Raw genomic sequence first — 21258 nt, 5'->3', positions numbered from 1 at the left:
AATGGCTATGGTGCGGAAGAGATATAAAAGTGTACCAAACTTAATTAAAGCTTCGGATATTGTCCAAAATTTGACTTCAAAAATCAGAAACACATTCAACTACTGGGATTCCTTTTTGGTGGTCTCCCCCACCCATTCTAGGAGACACAGAAAGGACCATGCATGACAGGTAAGTCCTTACAAGAGTTTATGGTCACAAATGTTAGGTGGTGTTTGGAGTCACAATATGCCTTTCTCAAACTCCAGTTGAGACCACTTGCACACTGAGCCCCATGGCATTCCTTCTAGGCTTTAATTAGAATCCCTCTCAGTCCAACCTGTCTGCTCTGTGAAAGCTGCCACATCCATTGGGCCCATGGTCTTATCCAAATACTTTCTACATTTTCGGCTAAATTCTCACAGGAAGGAGTTATCAAAGTAAAATATCTTAAAGACTGGATAAGTTGTACTAACACCTCCCCTGTGTATGTGCATTGTTAATTTCATGTTTTATTTAAATTTTTCTTCCACTTAATTTCATAAATGCATAAACCAGTATGAAGTAAAGCAGAAAATAAATAATGAAAATGTAACTTGTGTTTCAGACTGGTAGAACGCGCACGTTAAGTTTGATCCTCGGCAGCCGCCGTACCTCAGGTTAGAGACTCGTCTCCATGGTAACGGCACCCAGCCTGTGTTGACACCCAGAGCCCAGGGGACTCGCCTGGGATACCGAACTGCGGGCTTACTGTCCTGGATCCAGACAAAACATGCCGGCGGCACAGGAGACGGCAGCGACGCGGGCACCACTACCGGCAGCAAACATGGCGCAGACCGGGCGCAACAGAGCACCGAACAGCAAGGAATCCCCGCGGCCGGTGGTGAGGCTGGTGGTGACGGACACCGAGCTCGGGGACCAGGAGGTAATAATACAGGGACAGATAGGGGCCCCAGGGGTAATAGAGGGGCCCCACGGGTAATAGGGGGACAGAAAGGGCCCCCAGGGGTAATACAGGGACAGATAGAGGGGCCCCAGGGGTAATAGAGGGACAGGTAGGGGCCCAGGGGTAATAGAGGGACAGGTAGGGGCCCAGGGGTAATAGAGGGACAGGTAGGGGCCCAGGGGTAATAGAGGGACAGGTAGGGGCCCAGGGGTAATAGAGGGATAGAAAGGGGCCCCAGGGGTAATAGAGGGAGAGATAGGGGCCCCAGGGGTAATAGAGGGAGAGATAGGGGCCCTGGGGTAATAGAGGGACATATAGGGGCCATGGGGTAATAGAGGGACAGATAGGGGCCCCAGGGGTAATAGAGGGACAGATAGAGGCCCCATGGGTAATAGAGGGACAGATAGGCCCCATGGGTAATAGAGGGACAGATAGAGGCCCCATGGGTAATAGAGGGACAGATAGAGGCCCCATGGTTAATAGAGGGACAGATAGAGGCCCCATGGTTAATAGAGGGACAGATAGAGGCCCCATGGTTAATAGAGGGACAGATAGAGGCCCCATGGGTAATAGAGGGACAGATAGAGGCCCCATGGGTAATAGAGGGACAGATAGGGGCCCCAGGGGTAATAGAGGGACAGATAGGGGCCCCAGGGGTAATAGAGGGACAGAAAGGGGCCCAGGGGTAATAGAGGGACAGATAGGGGCCCCAGGGGTAATAGAGGGACAGATAGGGGCCCCAGGGGTAATAGAGGGACAGATAGGGGCCCCATGGGTAATAGAGGGACAGATAGGGGCCCCATGGGTAATAGAGGGACAGATAGAGGCCCCATGGGTAATAGAGGGACAGATAGAGGCCCCATGGTTAATAGAGGGACAGATAGAGGCCCCATGGGTAATAGAGGGACAGATAGAGGCCCCATGGGTAATAGAGGGACAGATAGGGGCCCCAGGGGTAATAGAGGGACAGATAGGGGCCCCAGGGGTAATAGAGGGACAGAAAGGGGCCCCAGGGGTAATAGAGGGACAGATAGGGGCCCCAGGGGTAATAGAGGGACAGATAGGGGCCCCAGGGGTAATAGAGGGACAGATAGGGGCCCCATGGGTAATAGAGGGACAGATAGGGGCCCCATGGGTAATCGAGGGACAGATAGAGGCCCCATGGGTAATAGAGGGACAGAAAGGGGCCCTGGGGTAATAGAGGGACATATAGGGGCCCCAGGGGTAATAGAGGGACAGAAAGGGGCCCCAGGGGTAATAGAGGGTCAGACATGGGCCCGAGTGGTAATAGAGGGAGAGATCCCAGGGTCAATGTATACTCTCACACTTAATAAATATAATAATTATTATTATTTATATATATTAATATCTTTGGATATAATAAAATTATTTCAGTAAATGTAAATATTAATATATTTGTGTTTATTATCATTATTTTAGTAAATGTACATATTATTAATATATTTGGGTGTGATATCATTATTTTAGTAATTTTGTTTATAATATATATACTTGCATTATATTATTTCTCACTGTAATTCTGAATTGAACAAGCTAAAGGCGTTAATTATTACTGTTAATTATTACTTACAGGTCCAAAATCATAAATAAATATATATATATATATATAATTTGTTTCCCCTTTTCAAAAATGTATTAATTAATGGGAAACTACTCAGGTAAAATATTTTCATTAAACAACCCTTAAAGGTCTCTTTTGCTTTTGTAGGTCATTGAGGTCATTGAGGTCATTGAGGTCATTGTATCTACATGATTTGTTTCTTATATACAGAATTAAAAAAAAAAAACTAAAAAGCCCTGTAGTGGTTATAGTGCCATCTGTGCCCTGGTGCGCTCCCATGGTAAATAGTCAAAAAATTTAGTATGGTTTGACAACTTACCTAGGTCCCACCAGGCAAAATCAGCCCCCTCTGGTTTGTTAGACATGCAGTATTGCACTCTTCTGCTAATATAGTTGATTAAAATAAGTCTGTAAAATACAGTTGATTTCTTTCATATAATAACACCATTTGCAAAAAGACTCATTTTATTAAGAATTATTGTTTGATTTTATATATGAAAAATACAGGTATTCTATTTATTGTTTTACAATATAACCTTTTACTTTTTTAGGCAGTCCCATTTAAATCTATGGACCTTGCGCGTGTGCTCAAATTATTCGAAGACCCTTTCTCTGTAAGTTTTCATAATACTTTTTGGTATTTCTTTGGGCTTTATTCAACCAAACAGTGCACTAAACAGTGAGTTATTGTGAATAGATTGCCAGCTTAGGCAATTTAGCTATCACTGCCAAACTTAACCCCTTAAGGACCAAACTTCTGGAATAAAAGGGATTCATGACATGTCACACATGTCATGTGTCCTTAAGGGGTTAAAGGGAACCTATAGTCGTGAAAATAACAATTGTTATTTCTGGACTATAGGTCCCCTTAGTGTGAAGTAATCACAGTCCATCCCCTCGTTTCCAGCTCCGCCTCTAGTGATGCCAACATCCTAGCTGATTTCACCTGCGATATCCTCCAATCCATTGCTTCTTATAGATAAGTACTGCCAAAGCGGTAAATAGATCCCCCTAACCCTAATACTACCCCAACACAAACTCTATTCTTTACCCTTATACTACCCTAACTCTTACACTAACCTTTAACTATTACTCTATCCTGACACTCGTGATAACAATAATTGTTAGCCCTAACTCTACCCTTGTACCAACCTTAACCTCAACCCTAACCATACATCCTAATCCTAATTTCAGCACTGAGAAGCTAACCCAAGCAAAAACCCAGATAATATGTAATATAAAAGACTTTTATAACGGTATAGCATGTATTAGGGAAATAATGCCTTCTCTGGCATCTGGAGATATGCATAAACCACTCAATATTCAGTCTTGTGGTTTATTCTGATGTCTCCACAGCTCCTCAGAAGCATTGATTTTTCATAATACGTGTTTCACCATGATTTACTGTGCTTTTAATCTGACTCTTTAGCCCCCCATATATGCTATAATTCTCCCACATATGCTATAATACCCCAAAAACTATTAACCAGTTGCTTATCCCCCTCAAATTGCTGCAATATTTATTAACCCATAATATTCTTATACTCTTTATATGTCCAGTGCAGCACACAGAGGCTTACTTTTACTTACCTTGTCAGGCTTTTTATTTTAAACTATAGTGTGAATTATCGGGAAGTCAGAGGGAATAGAATAGATGAATTGGGGAAAAATGTATGTTTTCAATTTAGCTATATGGCCTGAAATGTCATATTCACTTGAATCCCTAACAATGCACACTGTATTGAATACATGTGTATATCTTATGGTCTATTCATAGGTTAGTATGTTGTTGTTATTATTATGTATTTAAAAATGTGCGTTACATATCTATCTATAATATATCATACATTAAAATAAAACAGTGGTGAATCGACTCCAGTATTCTTTCAACCTGCATACATTGTTGCATTTAAAAGAATGGCAAGTATTTGCAGATATTTTAAATTGTATAATATTTAATTCTTTTGGAAAGGGAGGGTACTATTCCAATTTGCATGTCCACGAACAAGAAAGAAAATCGTCTTTCTTTCTTCACCCAGTAAGGAATTGTAAGCACAATACTAGAATTTGTTTATTGTAGTATATTCTTATCTGAAGGCCAGGGGAGTGAGCAAGACTTGTGTAACCAAAGAACACTTGCTTACATCCAACAGGCGTAATTGAATCACCGCATGCACTAATGAGCTTTAAAACTTTAGATAAAAATATCTTTCCCTTAATTCATCTGAAAGCAATTGGCTACCAAGATTAGAAATAGAGATAACAGTTCTCATTTCTTAAAGGGACAAACTAAGCATCATAAATACTACAGATGGTTGTTCTGTTTAAGGTGCAAGGAGACTTTAAGTTCAGACTCTCCTTTTTTGCTAAACAGTTTACAACAAGAGTGAAGTAAACAAACAAAGCCTATCCCCTCTGCTGCTACAAAGATTTGAACAGCATTAGTAGTCTGTAAGTGCTAGACTTAGTCACCCCCAATGTTCCAGCCTATCATTGATCATTGCCATCCAGATTTTTACTGATTTATACATACTATGTGCAGGTAAAAGAGGGTCGAGCCTTTGTTTTTGTCAAACCACTCAAAATCAATTTGTCAAATATCAGAGAAGCTCTCCCCAGAATATTTGCATCATAAACACTGCAATACACTGAATTGGTTAAGATGCCATATTGTTTCTTTGCAGCAAGCTGTCCTTGGTTGGTTACTAATGAATTTGTGATATTTCAAACCTTCTCAGAGTTATGAATTATCTGTCAACGATTTGTTTTTGCATGGTCTGTTCTTTCTACTGCATATAGAATACATGTTGTTTTTTTTATTATATAACTTTATAATACCTTGCAGGTTTTTTTTACTCCTGTACCTAGAACTGATCATGTAATTTCTGTTTTGACAGCGAGATTTAACAGAACGCCATGTGCGGGTTTTGAAAAAAATATCCAAACATTATTGCAATGGTATCGTATCCTTTTTGTGATGTTATGTAAAATCGAAATGATAAGAAAGTTTTAAAATCGCATCTATCTATCTATCTATCTATCCATGTGTCTGTCTGTCTATTTGTTTATGTGTATGTGTTCCTGGTATTGTATCAAAATATATTGCATTGTATGCAGCTAATTATTTATATTTTCTTAACTTGCAACCTTTAATGCAGCCTTTAAAAGATTTGACACAAATAATAAAAATTCTGAATATTTGTGCTCAAAGGATTGAAAACCATAAAGATTTCATAGACCCTATGTGTGAAATTATAAAGCTTTTCGGGTAAGTATACCTCTATATTACAATTATGGAAAAAGTGTTTGAATGAGAAAAGACAATAGGTTCTGTTTTGGATATTCATTATTTTGTTAATGTTTTGAATTTGTTATTATAAACAACAATTTTGAGAAAACATATTTTTCCTTGAAAAACTAAAACAATCAATGTTTTAAATAAAAAAAAGTAGAACAATGTAATTTGTCTGTTTGCTTTATTTTGACTTTGTTAATATTTAATTTGTTTAAAGTTGGTTAAATGGAGAATACATAATGGTGAAGCATGTACTATGGAAAATATAATGCCATTGAGACCTAGATGATGTCATTTTCACATGATACACACTTGTGCATAATCTACATGTTAAATATTTGAATGCATAAGTACTGTTTGTTACTGCTACTGTTAATGCTAAAAACCATAACAGTGAAACAAAGCCTTGCCCGAATGCTAACCATAACCCAGATCCTAAACAAATCATGTAATTTAAAGTATACATGACACTCCACTGCCCAAATGCAAAATAGATTTTAAAAATCACTGTTTAGTAGACACACCCGAAATAAAAACATGAATGCATTTTGATTATGTATATTTTGGAGGTAAATCTAAAGACATATTTTAAAACGTGCAGTTCTCTTGTCTGCTCCCTTTGCACGCCCTCCCCTTATAGCCACGCCCAGACTTTCTGTGGCTGTCTAATCACAGGCTTCCCAATGCAGCTTAATGAGCTACATTGGTCATCTGAGCAATTGCTGCTACCTGAGTTTAGCTCCACTGAGCTACCCACACCAGGAAGTAACAGGAACGCTTGTCTGCTTGATAGTCAAGTGGGTGTAACCTTGATATTGCACTTCACGCCTAAAGCTTTTCAGCAAACTAGTGCCTTAGGGATCTGAAGTGTCCCTTTAAGTGCATGTTATGGAACAAATAATGCTATTTTTGTGGGGGGGGGGGGGGTTTATGTCTCCAGAACCCTTCTATGGTGTTATTCTTCCCTATCAATGGTTAAAGCGGCACTGTCATGTCGAACTTACCTTTCCCCAATCGATTTCTCTTTTCTCCCTCTGTCAGTATCTGTTCTTAATTTCTCCCTGTCTGCTCTAGTTTTTTTTAAAACATAAGGCAAAGTAGGGACTACTTTGTCTTATGGAGTTTCCTACGGCTGACCAGCTATGACCAGCGAAAGAGCAAAGTGTGCTTTATTTCCGGTGGTCAGAGCAATTTCCCCACAATTCTCACCTTTCCTCCGTGTTCTTGTGAAGCCTCCTTTCACATTTCCCGAACGTCTTATCATTTAGAATGAATGAAACTCCGATCCTATTCGTGCCGCGGCTCAGTCTGCAGCGTGCCTTTCATGGGTGAAGATGGATTACTTTTTTAGCGTCCGTTTTTTTTTTTTTGTTTGTTTGTTTTTTGCGCTCAGGTTTTTTATTTTATTTTCAAAGTTTGACAGGTATTATGGATTTTTATTTGGCCTTTTTGGGACTGAAAAAATAAGATTTGAGAAAAAGAAGACATCAAATTGTAAGTTTTATTTATTTTTTTACAGGTATTTAGTTCTCTTGTTCACCCCCTCACTATTTTTAGAGTGAGGGGAGTAAGTAGGGGCTTATTAATTTTTTTTTGGGTGGGAGGGTGACTAGGAGCTTGGGGACCCCTAGTCTCCTGGGGGGGGTTAACATTTTAATTTAAGGCCCCTACCCGCCGCTCGGGGGTTGGGGCCGGGGAAGAGGACAATAGGTCTCCCCCCCTTATTGTAATTTAGGGCCCCCACCCGCCGCTCAGGGGTGGGGGCCAGGGGGGAGTAGAATAGGTTCCCCCCGCCACATTTACATTTAGGGCCCCCATCTGCCGCTCAGAGTTGGGGACCATGGGGGAGGACAATAGGTACCCCCCTTATTGTTATTTAGAGCCCCCCACCTGCTGCTCATGGGGGGGCGATGACGATAGGTCCCCCATTCAGTTTAATAGCCCCCACTCGTATGGCTCGGGAGGGGGGATACTAGGGTTTGTTTTGTTGTTTGTTTTGTTACAGTGAGCAGCCACAGGCTGCTCACTGTTTAGTAGACATGTCCCTACTTGCTGTATAGCGAGTAGGGGCAGAATTTACTAAAACTAAGTAATATTTACTTAGTATCAGTAAATTTGGCTGAAAGACAAATTTAGGTCTTTCTGCCTTTTAGTAGATAGCTCCCTAATACCGTGGGAATTAGGAAGCTATCTACTAAGCGGCTGCAAGATGCAACCGCGGCACAAATAGGATCGGAGTTTAATGCATTCAAATGAAATTCCGATTGTGAATTGTGTCCTAACACGAATGGAGAAACTGTTCTCATTCTGTTAGTATGCAAATCGGTAGTTTCGCCCGCGTTCTGTCTAAGTGACAGGACGTTTGAGAAATATGAAAGGAGGCTTCGCGGAAAGGTGAGAATTGTGGGGAAATTTCTCTGACCACCGGAAATGAAGCACACTTTGCTCCTCCGCTGGTCATAGCTGGTCATGGTGTAGGAAACCTCCATAAAAGAAATAGTCCCTACTTTGTCTTGTGTTTTAAAGAAAACTAGAGCAGACAGGAAGAAATGAAGAACAGATCCTGAGAGAGGGAGAGAAGAGGAATCGATTAAAGAAAGGTAAGTACGGCATGACAGTGCCACTTTAACTGTTATGTATCCAAAATGTATTGCACAATAAAGATCTGAATGCATTTTTAGCTAAAGCTTGGCAAACATACTTTCACACACGTTCAGCACTGTCACGTATTAAATGTTTAAACGTAAATATAATTTATTTTATAACTATATAAATGTAAACTTGTTATTTTATCTGCTGTAACCTATGCACAAATCTTCCAATAAAACTATTTATTAAAATAAACTCTTTATAAATAATTGAAGTACAGAAAAGAGTTAGCAATAGTTACAGAAAGAATGAAGAATTTAAATAAAAAAACTAGTCCCCTGGTGCTGGTCTCTGATATAATATGAAAATGTTAAAAATATAAAAACTGCTTGGATCGTTATAAACAGAGAGTCTTCATGGTACTGAGAACCTACCCACATTTCAGCTTCACTGGCAATGCAGGATATATCAATATCAGTTTTAACCATTGAGCTTTGAGCGGAGCACTAACCCTCCCATAGTGTTCTAAGGCAGTCACCACCGTCAGCTGACAATGATAATGTTTATGTGTTAATTTTGCATTATCAGTGGGGCTGAGGAATGGACTGTCTCTGTAGAGATTCAGTTTGTGTCAAATTATTCCTAGACTAAGTTACTGTAGTGGTTATGTTGCCTAGAGTGTTCCTTTAAGTGATATTGTGTTACAATCTCCAATGTGACAAAATATGCTGACAAATTATACTATTTGCAGGTTGATGAATTAAAGTGACTCTGTCACTTTTAAACTTTTTTTTTATAAAGATATAATCTTTATGAAACATTATTTTTGACTGTTTGAAATGTATTTGACATTTCAACACAATCAATAAATATACAGAAGACAAAAAGGGACTACTTTGATGTAACTGAAAATCTATGTAAAACGTTGAAGTTACCGCTCAAGCTTCCCGTCAACTGTCAGTTGCAATGTCTAATGGGCGCAAACAGCAGCATTGCGCAATCAGGAAATAATCTATGGAAGATCCCACATATGCGTGACAGCTGCTGTCAGAAAAAGTCTGCAGGAGCAGAATACATATGTAATTTAAAGAAATAAAGCTCTGGCACTCAGTAATTTTAGGTGCAATGTGTGTTTTATCCAGCCAATTCAAATGCTAGGAAACTTTTTGACACGATGTGCATATTTATCACGCCATCGACACAGGTACCAAAAATCTTGGAGCTTTAATAGGTTTCAGAAGAAATATGTGTCAGCACAAAGGAGGAAGCATTTTAGTATCTTTCCCTGATTAATCCTCCCCCCATCTTGACCACAACCATACATACAGACATGTGACAATTGGAAATCTTTGCTGAAAATTAAATTACTTTAAAATTGAGAGTACCACTTTAATATATTACAGTAGAAATGTCTACAGTTAGAGGATTCAAGATCTCATCTTAAAAATGAGTGCAGTGAGATTTGTTGAGTTAGTTGCAGGCCAAATCTGCAAGAGAAATCTTGTTCAAGGTTTTTTTTAGTTTCCTATCATAAACTCACCCTTTTAATTCCATTGAGCAGTAAAATGTTTGCTCAAATTAAAATATATCTGTACATTTTTGTCAATGCAAGTTATGTCTTTCGGTTCTGTCACTGTTATGGTAAGTGATAATTAGACTAACTGTAACCCTAACTCTAAACCTAAATATAAAAGTTAACACATAACATTAACACAAAAATAAAATTGTTATTAAAATTAATGTTTCTATTGTGACACTGTTTAAAAATGGGACTTTTACAGGCTGCCTTTTCTGAAAGAGAAATCATCAGATGAACTAAATTATGCAAACGCAGTCATGCAATCAATATCTCAGTTGGGTATGTTCCTTATATTGACAATGGCTTTCCTCCATATTCCAAAAACTGGCATCTTAGTACATTATCAGAATGATAGGTGAAATGTTTATGGCTCCTGATTGGTCCAAGCGTCCGTGGGCTTGCTATTACAGGTCCTCTGGGGGGAAACAGAGTGGGGGTACAGTGGGGTGTCTAACTGGATAGAGAAGATGTGGCTTTTGTTTGGTGTGTGTGACCTTGTGTACAACTTACTAAAATAAAATATCTATTACAATATTTTATAGAGCCTCTTTCATTTTACACTATTTTATAGTAGGTACGTACTGTATTTTACAATATTGTATAATATGTGCTGTCATTCTGCAAGACTAGTGCTCTTGCTGATCTTAAAAAATACATTGAGTTAATAAGAGATCCAAAACACATTTAGTTATCCTTAAATAACATAATCTATTTGAGATAAATAAAATCATTGTGTGTATAATACCTACTTTATTAGAAGGCATGGAAGCACAGAGAGAAAAAATAATGTACAACTGAAAAAGTACATAGAGAGGGTTTAAAATAGACATCGTAGCCATAAGCTTCCTTCACACTACAAGCACCACATTTTCTTTTAAAGTACCATTTTGTTAAAGTAAAACTAATACCACAGGGTTTGAGAGATTATCAGATTTTGTAATGTATTAACGCTCATTCATCAGTATCAAAAAGCAATGTTGTTGTCGTCCGTATTTTAGATCGAATAATACAAGCTATTAAAACGCATGCAATACTTTGTGAATTCTCATGAAACCAGCTATTATCATGATATTTTGCCTAATACACCAATGTCTCCCATTGGGATCTGCAACCAGACCATTTGAAGCAAGGTTTTTTTTGTTTGTTTTTAATTCTAATGTGGAAAGCAACACACAAAGTAACTGTTTAAAATAACTGTGATTCTGGTAATTCAAAATGAAGTCATATTTAGGCTTAAAATAGCCAGTGAATATTAACCAGAAATGCTACACACTCTGCCTAGCCTTTTTGAATGTAATCGGGGTGCTGCCTCTTAAAGAGACAATATAGGCACCCAGACCACTTCAACCCAGGCCCCTTACACCCTGCAATTGTAATTATTGTAGTTTTAGAGGTGGTTAACTCCAACTCTACTGGCTGTCTACCAGACAGCCCCTAGAGGGACTTTTTAGTTGATAGGTGACTCTTGGGCCAAGCGATGCATGAGGACACCCAGCGTCACTCAAAACCTCATAGGAAAGCATTGTGCATGCAAATTAGTCGGAGGGACATCGGCACTGGAATCAGGTAAGTAAGGAAGAGGTTTTTAACCCCTTCAGCACCATGGGGGAGGGGCCGTGAGAGAGGTGGCCACTATAGGGAGCTATAGTTTCCCTTTAATGCTCACTGATTACATACTGTACCATTGGAAGATGTGTCCTGTAGAATAGTGATTTCCAACCTTTTTTGTTTGAACTGTTTTATAACCTTAGAATATTTTGCAGACACCTACATACCAATAGAATCTTTTACCTTTAGTCCCCTAATCCCACGCTTTTGGCCTCTATCTCTCAAACCCCAGGTTTTGCTCTTTTAAATTGTTATTTCTTTTGTAGGCTGCTTGATGCGGGTCCCGAGCTCTCTAGTAAGGATACAGATATGCAATTCCATTGCCAATTTTTATAATCCAGAGTCCGTTAAACAACCGATTGAAGGTAAAAAAAAATCTACTTTAAATTAGATGTGATATAGTAACTTTTATGAAGTGTGTATGTTTTTCAGTTACTAGGTTTTACATATTTACATTTCTTCCTTTTCTATCTGATTTTGCTTTTCTAACTTCACGTTTTATAAGCAGGCTACTGAATTTTCTTATTCTAGCAACTCATCACTATTTTCTCTAAATCTCTCACGTTTCCTTTGCTGTCCTGCAATAACCTCTTAACATTTTCTCGAAGCTATTATAAAGAAATTTCCTTACCTGCCTCAGCAACATCTTCTAAACCTGATCATCTGACTCAAACGATGAGACCTAAAATCACTGTGTTCTCCTTAAAACACTACTTTAGTTTGGATTTGCATGCACTTTTAGGTGCATTGTATATTTTCCAGTCTGTCTCTAGATCGTGTCTTTCTCTTCTTCTTTTTTTTTTTTTCTTTTTTCAGTAGTTGGGGTTGAGAACCTTAACATGTCTTGTATTTTTGGATTAATACAGAGCCCCCTACTCATGAATACTATTATGACACCATCTTAAAACTGCTTGGTATACATTAAAACCATCCATCCCTCCCCCCCCCAAAAAAAAGATGATTTTCCTGGGATTTCCTCTGTACACTTTTGTATATTTTATTACCCAGCGTATCACATCCCGTTTTTGGGACCTTTTGCAATATCTCTGCCCTAATAAGTCTTTATATGTCTTGATTCATTTCATCAGAGCATTTAACATCGAACCTAAACTGACATTTGGAATTCATTACTCTGCATTAATAATTTTATTTATTTATTTAATTCGTTATGGGAAATAGTACGCATACTATTATGAATGAACCTATTAAACAGTAGGATCAGATAGAAACTAGATTGATATTAGCAGTTAGCAGTAGTGATGGCTAGATGTTTTAGGCTGTGGTTGCACAATGCATTGTAAGACGTAAAGGGAGGATTTAATGAGGTCAAACAGAGGGGCTGGTGAGATAAAGATTGATTGGGGTTCAGCAAATAGATTGAACTATACAGAGTCAAGAAATGTATTTGTGAAGAAATTAATCTTCAGGGGTTTGTTGTGAGAGTGGTGGCTGAATGTAGTAATGATTTTTTTCCGCTAATTAGGGGATAATAAGAGACCGAGCTAGTGTAACAGGGAATGAGCGTCTGAAAGCGGCTGGATTTAAGGGTGGTTGGGTTAAGGCCTCAGTGGAGAAGGGCAATAGTATAGCAGCAGGTAAGAAGGAATGAGGATGTAGAAGAATTTGTAAATAACAATTTAGAGTTTCTAGAATTGGAAACTAGTACAGGTTTGCATTATATTTGGAGGTAATAGAGCTCTGGGGGCGGCAGAATATGTAAGGCAGAGATAGTCATTCTCAGGTTAATTCTGAAAAATTACATTATTTTCCTTTCTTGTGTGAATATTGTTGGATACAGGTTTTCAACCAACCAATGTACATTTCAAGATCCAGATGGCTGAAGCAGGCGGCTTGGCTGAGACTCTGGTATTGTCTCTAACATTGGTTGAGAATCATCTGCAGGAGAAGATTTCCATGCTTAAAGTATTGCAGCTTCTGTCTTCTACTTCTGGTATGATATATATTGAATTAACTGTGTTTATACTATATGTTTACTGAGGGCTAATGACACACTGGGATCCTGTGCATATTGCAAAATTGCTCTGGTTTGTCACAAACATAAGACCTGCAGATTATATGCTTGTCACAATACTTATTGATTATAATTTTTAGTGTAGGTTCTGCACTGATGGCAGATCAGCTTTCAGCGCAGATTATTCAGCAAATTATACTTATTGATCAGGTTTAAGAGCATCTTCCTTGCTAATTACTACACCCATTGATTACAGCTTGTGTGTAGTAATAATAACTGTCTAGGTACTCCAACTGTGTAGTTATTTTACATACTCAGAATTTAGCATGCTGATTATTTACCACAAAATTCACTGATCACACTTTGCTAGCTACCGTATTTTTCGCTCCATAAGACGCACTTTTTTTCCCCTCAAAAGTGAGGGGAAATGTCTGTGCGTCTTATGGAGCGAATATGAAGCTTTACTTACCTGTCTTGCAGCGTTGGCCGGCAGCACAGGGCGCACCGCGGTAGTGGAACTTGAATTTCATGTTCCGGTTTCCGGCGGGACTGAAAGGAAGTGTGCACAAGCTGAGTGCGCACTTCCTTTCAGTCCCGCCGGAAACCGGAACATGAAATTCAAGTTCCACTACCGCGGTGCGCCCTGTGCTGCCGGCCAACGCTACAAGACAGGTAAGTAATTATGGGACAAGGGGAGGGGGACAGTATGGGGGAGAAGTCTATGGGGAGGGGGATGAAGTCTATGGGGAGGGAGGGGGATGAAGTCTATGGGGAGGGAGGGGGATGAAGTCTATGGGGAGGGAGGGGGATGAAGTCTATGGGGAGGGGGGATGAAGTCTATGGGGAGGGGGGGGGTGAAGTCTATGGGGAGGGGGGGATGAAGTCTATGGGGAGGGGGGGATGAAGTCTATGGGGGGGGAGGTGAAGTCTATGGGGAGGGGGGGAGATGAAGTCTATGGGGAGGGGGGGGTAGATGAAGTCTATGGGGAGGGGGGGAGATGAAGTCTATGGGGAGGGGGGGAGATGAAGTCTATGGGGAGGGGGGGGAGATGAAGTCTATGGGGAGGGGGGGGAGATGAAGTCTATGGGGAGGGGGGGAGATGAAGTCTATGGGGAGGGGGGGAGATGAAGTCTATGGGGAGGGGGGGAGATGAAGTCTATGGGAGGGGGGGAGATGAAGTCTATGGGGAGGGGGGGAGATGAAGTCTATGGGGAGGGGGGGGAGATGAAGTCTATGGGGAGGGGGGGAGATGAAGTCTATGGGGAGGGGGGGGAGATGAAGACTATGGGGAGGGGGGGAGATGAAGTCTATGGGGAGGGGGGAGATGAAGTCTATGGGGAGGGGGGAGATGAAGTCTATGGGGAGGGGGTGGATGAAGTCTATGGGGAGGGGGTGAGTGAAGACAATGGGAGAGAGGAGAAGACTATGGGAGGGGGGGACACTATGGGACAGGGGAGAAAAAAAATATTCTGTACAAACTGTCCCATAGTAAGAAACACTATGGGACAGTTTGTTCAGAATATTTTTTTTCTGGGTTTCTTCCTCTAAAAACTAGGTGCGTCTTATGGTGAGGTGCGTCTTATGGAGCGAAAAATACGGTAATTAACTAATTATTATGCTTGCAGTTTTGCATGTAGATTATTCACACTGATCACAGGGATAGTTTATTATAGTTTTGAATGTAAATTATGATCACTGCACTTGCTGTTCACCATTCAGTGGACAGATTATTCACTTGTCACTGTAATAAGTGGTAACAGTTTTGCATGGTTTCCAAAGAAACACATTGTATAGCAGAGTTATACCACTGAAGTATGTTTTGCCACTGATGGGGCTATATTGTTATTTACTATCATTTTAAATCCATTTAAAAAGAATATTCAGTTTGATAATTCATCCTTTCCCTCCCCCCCAAAAAGCTAGTTTCCATGCTCGTCACAAGAAAAGAATATTTTAAGCATTCATAATATTAAGATCCGGTAGATATTAGCAGCTAAAAATACTGAGAAGTTTCCTCTTGGTCCACCCCTGCGTTTAATGTTTTGTCGCTGTTCACATCTTCATCTTCTGATGGTGAGTGACCACCATATAGCCGTAATTAAATAAGTATAGTCAATGCACGTGGACTTCGTGTTTTCATGAAACTTGCTTGCCAATTTCACAAGCATTGAAAACTACAAGTACCATGCTTTATGCCCAGATTCAGAAATTATTTTTCTTTTATAATTTTCAGAAATTATTGCTCCCAGAAACACTATTGGTTTTCACAAAAATAACCATAAACAGGGAATATGGTTACTTTTCTCTATAATTTTTCGCATCACCTCTTCTAAATGACAATTTATATGTTATTTTATATAAAAGTGTTGCTTGCATGTGGAGTTTCTTACTTGAATGGTTGTGTCTGCTAGATGTATAAATGTCCACTGTACACAAGTGGTGTTTACTCATAAAAATGAACTGGGTGTATCTATATGTTTAAACACCCCACTTTTTATTTGATTTTAGGCTTTATGTTTGGGACATCATTTTAGGGGAGAATGTACTAAAATGTGCTCTTCTTGTATTAATTAATTTAATTTAAATAATTTCATTGTGGAGGGGTAACAATGCTTATTACTGGTTTGTGGATTATGGGAAATGATTAAAGGTAATAACAAAGTTAAACAATGAATTTCCAACTGTGGAAATATCTGTTAACTCTCCACTGGGAATTTTAGTAAGTGTTTCCTTTAGGGCAATGGTGCAGTTTAATTTGAACTGGGAAGAGAGATCATGCCAATGAGGTTTCAATTGAGGAATAAGCATTGTTCCCAAGAAACAGATATTTTTTGTTTCACATCCCTTAAAGGGACACTCCACTGCCCAAATATAAAGTAAAAATCACTGTTTTGTACATATAACCCCAATGAGAACATACTTGCAGTTAATTTTTTTTTTTTTTTCATTGAGGGTATATTTATAAGCAACTTGAAAAAGCTGCAGATCTCTTATCAACTATCTTTGTAAGCCCTTCCCTTCTTCCCAGCCCATACTTTCTTCAGCTAGCCAATCACAGAAATCCCAGTGGAGATCAGTGAGAAATCTTTGCAAGGCCGGTGCTCTGGGCAATTGCTGCCTCTTGAGTTTATCTCCACTGAGCTAAACAAACCCAGAAAAATAGTACTGGTTGTTTGACTGGCAGCCAGGAGGTATAACAGGGTTAATTTATAAAAGTACCAATTTCTATTGAAATCGGCGCTTTCTGTAAAGTAAAAAAAGAGGACACACTCTTCACACATAAAGCTTTTCAGCAAGCTAAAGTTCCTTGCTGACTAGAAAAATATATGATGGAATGAAATATCTATCTATCTATCTATCTCACATCATATACAGATAAAACAAGGAAAAACCGCACTCCAGGGATGTAGTATTACAAAATATAAAACTTAGCTTTTATTTACATGATCCAATAGAATTTCGATGTTTCAGCTTCCAACTGAGAGAATTTTTTTTTTTTTTTTTCTGTTGTCCTGATGAAAGCTCTAAGTTGGGAGCTGAAACGTCGACATCTTATTGGATTGGAGTTTTATATTTTGTAATGCTAAGTCCTTGGAGTGCTGTTTTTTCCTTGTTTTTTTTGTACGATTTGTACAAACCTGCACCGGGCTTTTTTTGGTTATAACCAGAAGTGCACGTTTTTGGAATATATATATATATGTTGAATAAATTACTTGACAAAAAAAAGTACTGCAGTAAAAAAAAGTTCCCTTCAATTTTCAAACTAGCCTTTCAGTGCTGCAGGTTTCTCCTCAACGCGTCCATTTTCTTGACACTAGAGTCTCTGCATGATATCATTCTTTAATGGACTGTACTCTGACCTGCTATTAGTGAAGACATCAGTCATTGTTCTCCACACTTCATTGATCATTTCACAGGGGGATCATTACTTCTAATGTCGAATAAAACATTGGCAATCACTCATAACATATGATGATCATAATTTTTTTTTATAATAATGACTGACAGGGAGCTAAGGTGGAGGCGCCTGGTTGCAAGATAAAGAGGTATGGATTTCGGCATTTAAACCACTCAAATACATATCTGTTAGATATAAGGATACATAAACGTAATAGTAATATAATAACATAATGTATATATTATATATATATATATATATTCTAATCTACAAAATGGTTTATCATATATACCATTTTGTAATATCTTTCTAATAACCTACAAATAGGAGAAATATTGAAAATAAATATATATTTTCTTCTACTTTTTTTTCTTAAACTCCAGAGAATTGTAAGCTTATGACAAAAGCCCAAGCTGGCAGCAGAATTTGCTCCCGACTAAATGACCCAGATCCGTCTGGACAGCTTCTTTTCCGTTCTTCTGAAATTTTGTGGAACCTGTTGGAAAATGGACCCAAGGAAGAGCTCATTAGTCAGCTTAGCACCATAGAGTGCATCTAGTAAGTGCTAACTACCTAAATCGATCTTAAAGGGACACTATTAGCACTCCAGCTTTAAATTGCATTGACAGGCCATTGAAGTGGAACTGTCTCAACTAAAGCAATGCATTGCTAAATAATAGTAGTCAGTGTCCTTATACTTATATGTATATAATTCTGTATACTTTTTTTTGACAGCTTTGCAGTGTTAAATAAAAAATAAAAAACCTACTTAAATTGTTGATAGTAGTCTCCTCCTAACATGTTATTTTTTCAGTCCATTAAAAGATTCGTTTGTGCGACTTCTGACGAACGGTAACAGACATTATGACCGCCAACTTAGAAATGATCTACTAGTAATTGCTACATTGATTGCAGAAAACAATGTGACGCCAATGATTGTAAGTATAATTAATATATATATATATATGGTGCATGCTTAAATAACCTTAATGTGGATTTTTCATTCACAGATTTGTGCAAAACAATGTCTCATTTGGGTTAATTATACAATTTGTATACCTGTATAGATTTTCTCCCTGGTCTGCACTGTGGTTTACTCCTGCATCCTTAAAACGAAAATGCCAATTCTCTACAATTTACACCATTGAATAAAACATTTAAATCTCCCTATAACTTGTGTTAATAGCCGTTATTCATGTGATTCTTTGCTTAATTTAAAATGCACATTAAAGATTTTGCAATAGCGTCGCACTCTGGTTCAGTCTAGGTATAGCTACACAGGGTAAATGAGGAGAAAAGAAACATTGCTTCGATTTCCCCTCTTCCTCTAACAAAGTTAAATGACAGAAATAAAAGAAAACAACAATTATAAACGTGATTGACAGGAAACTGAGAAGGAGATGTCTACATTTATTTTGTAGACCTAGCAGAAAGAGTTTTGCTAAATATAGGGAATCAGAAAAAGAAAATCTGGGGAAGCAATAGTTTCAATTTAAAGGACCACTCTAGTGCCAGGAAAACATACTCGTTTTCCTGGCACTAGAGTACCCTGAGGGTGCCCCCACCCTCAGGGACCCCCTCCCGCCGGGCTCTGGAGAGAGGAAGGGGTTAAACTTACCTCTTTTTCCAGCGCCGGGCGGGGAGCTTTCCTCCTCCTCTCCATCTTGATCGCGACGTCATCGGCTGAATGCGCATGCGCGGCAGGAGCCGCGCTCGCATTCAGCCGGTCGCATAGGAAAGCATTTACAATGCTTTCCTATGGACGCTTGCGTGCTCTCACTGTGATTTTCACAGTGAGAATCACGCAAGCGCCTCTAGCGGCTGTCAGTGAGACAGCCACTAGAGGATTTGGAGGCTGGATTAACCCTCATTATAAACATAGCAGTTTCTCTGAAACTGCTATGTTTATAAAAAAAAGGGTTAATCCTAGAGGTACCTGGCACCCAGACCACTTCATTAAGCTGAAGTCGTCTGGGTGCCTAGAGTGGTCCTTTAAAGGAATAAGCCGTTTTGGTTAATACAATGCATTGGGGAAATGTTATTGTCTATGAAGTGCCACAATGTCATTTTTAATTACTTCTGTACTTTAATATTTATTTATTTTTCTAAAAAGGAGGAATTTTTTTTTTTTTGTACAGTATCATAGTTGTACAATCTTCTGTGTGAGTTTATGAATATAAAGAGTTATAATAGCTCTGTCTCTGACATTAAACTGGCCTTATACGTTTATTTGCATAGCAAAGTCCTGTATCATCATTTAAGAAATATATAATCCTTTGACTGCTGATTCCGTCTGTCTGTATGGTTCTTCTGTCCATTCATCCATCCATCATATGCATTATTAGCTGTGAAACAAATTGGACATCAGACTTTAAAGTGGAATGTTACTCTAACCTTTGCTCTGATGCAGTGTGTAAAAACAGTATACTGACAAAAGCTACTGTTAATGACAAACACATATTAATGAATACTCAGCAGCAGAAAACAGAACAAACAATCTTCAGTTTGTCTTATTTTAAATTAATTTTGTTTTTGATCTGAATATTTCATTGTCTTTTCTTTTGTGTGTGTGTTTCAGGAAAGTGGATTTGCCAAGCAACTTATCTTGTTTGCTACATTTTCAGAAGGTGAGTCTGGAATGGTTTTTACACGTATAACATGGAAACTCCTAAATCAGGACAGTGGATGATTAACAAATAGCCATGTCTTCGTTAAAGAAACACCCGATTATTAGAAGTAATAACATGTATTTAGAACACTGGAGTGTTCAGGTGTTGGTTTAGATTTACGATCCCACATCAAAATGTCTAAAGTAGAAATTACCCATCTTTTTTTCCACTGGTGAGATGGTCTCCTCTCAGCAGCTCTAGGTGGTAATGAACTCCACTGATACTGCACTCCATGTGTCCACCCTCTGTCAGAACTGTCTATCTTCAGTGGGTAAATATGCCACGTTTGGTGGTCATACCCAACTGTTCTATCAGAAATTAACAGAACCCTTCAGCAACAAGCCATTACACCCATAGCTACTGTGCTGTTCCATAATAGGTGTCAGCACCTGACAGAGGGTGGACAAAAGGTCTTTGACACCTAATTTCTTAAATGAGGCAAATCTCTAATCCTCATTTTTTGGAAATGTTCCTTCATTCATACACTTCAAGATTTGAATAACAGAGTGGGGATCACTTAGAACATGTTGGAGATGCACCTTAGTGCCCTTTATAGGGATTGTCATATTTGACAACATAGTATGCTTAGTTCTCCCACTTCTAGGATCCCCTCTGTGTTCGAATTCCCCCTCATCAAACCCCTAACCCAGGCAATTCACCTCAGCATTGACTATTCAGACCTATTTTAGCTTAATATTCTCTGCAAAGCATATTGATTATTTGTCTAGCCGGCTCTTACACTTCCTTTCCTAAGGTAAAAGGAATTTAAAAAGTAAACTTGTGGCATATTTAGAAATATGCAAAACATTTCCTTAATTTGCCACATACTCATGCCCTTAAATGTATTTTCTGTAACATTCCACCTGGAACTGCTTGATATTTCTCAATGTTTTTGTTATAACGTTCTGCTTTCCTCAATAAAAAATACATATTTAAAGTAATAGCTGTATGTGTGTTTATTATGTGTTTTCAGTGAAAAGTCACAATCCTTTGGTTAAAAATCTAAAACTTTTACACAACCATGAAGATTTTGAAATGAAGAAATTGCTGTTCAATATGCTTGTGGTCTTAGCCAAAGAATTTTCAGCAATTCAGGTATAATGCTGTTACTACTTATTGTCAAATTCTACCAGCAATGTGCA

General features: G+C 38.8%; 1 protein-coding gene across 1 annotated transcript in view; it reads left to right on the top strand.

Moving 5' to 3' along the window:
* Window positions 1-655: 655 nt before the first annotated feature.
* CFAP69 (cilia and flagella associated protein 69) overlaps window positions 656-21258 on the top strand; it is a 45807-nt gene continuing 25204 nt past the window's right edge. The window contains exons 1-11 of the mRNA XM_063452499.1: window positions 656-902; window positions 3057-3119; window positions 5403-5468; window positions 5664-5773; window positions 10171-10247; window positions 11843-11941; window positions 13375-13527; window positions 17831-18005; window positions 18262-18385; window positions 20026-20074; window positions 21090-21211. Coding sequence (XP_063308569.1) covers window positions 750-902; window positions 3057-3119; window positions 5403-5468; window positions 5664-5773; window positions 10171-10247; window positions 11843-11941; window positions 13375-13527; window positions 17831-18005; window positions 18262-18385; window positions 20026-20074; window positions 21090-21211 — 1191 coding nt within the window. The 5' untranslated portion in view covers window positions 656-749. The remainder of the gene's footprint in view (window positions 903-3056; window positions 3120-5402; window positions 5469-5663; window positions 5774-10170; window positions 10248-11842; window positions 11942-13374; window positions 13528-17830; window positions 18006-18261; window positions 18386-20025; window positions 20075-21089; window positions 21212-21258) is intronic.

The sequence above is a fragment of the Pelobates fuscus genome, chromosome 4 (assembly GCF_036172605.1).
Source record: "Pelobates fuscus isolate aPelFus1 chromosome 4, aPelFus1.pri, whole genome shotgun sequence".
NCBI classification, from domain to species: Eukaryota; Metazoa; Chordata; class Amphibia; order Anura; family Pelobatidae; genus Pelobates; species Pelobates fuscus.
Note: the sequence above shows the minus strand (reverse complement) of the source record. Positions and strands in the feature narration are given on the sequence as shown.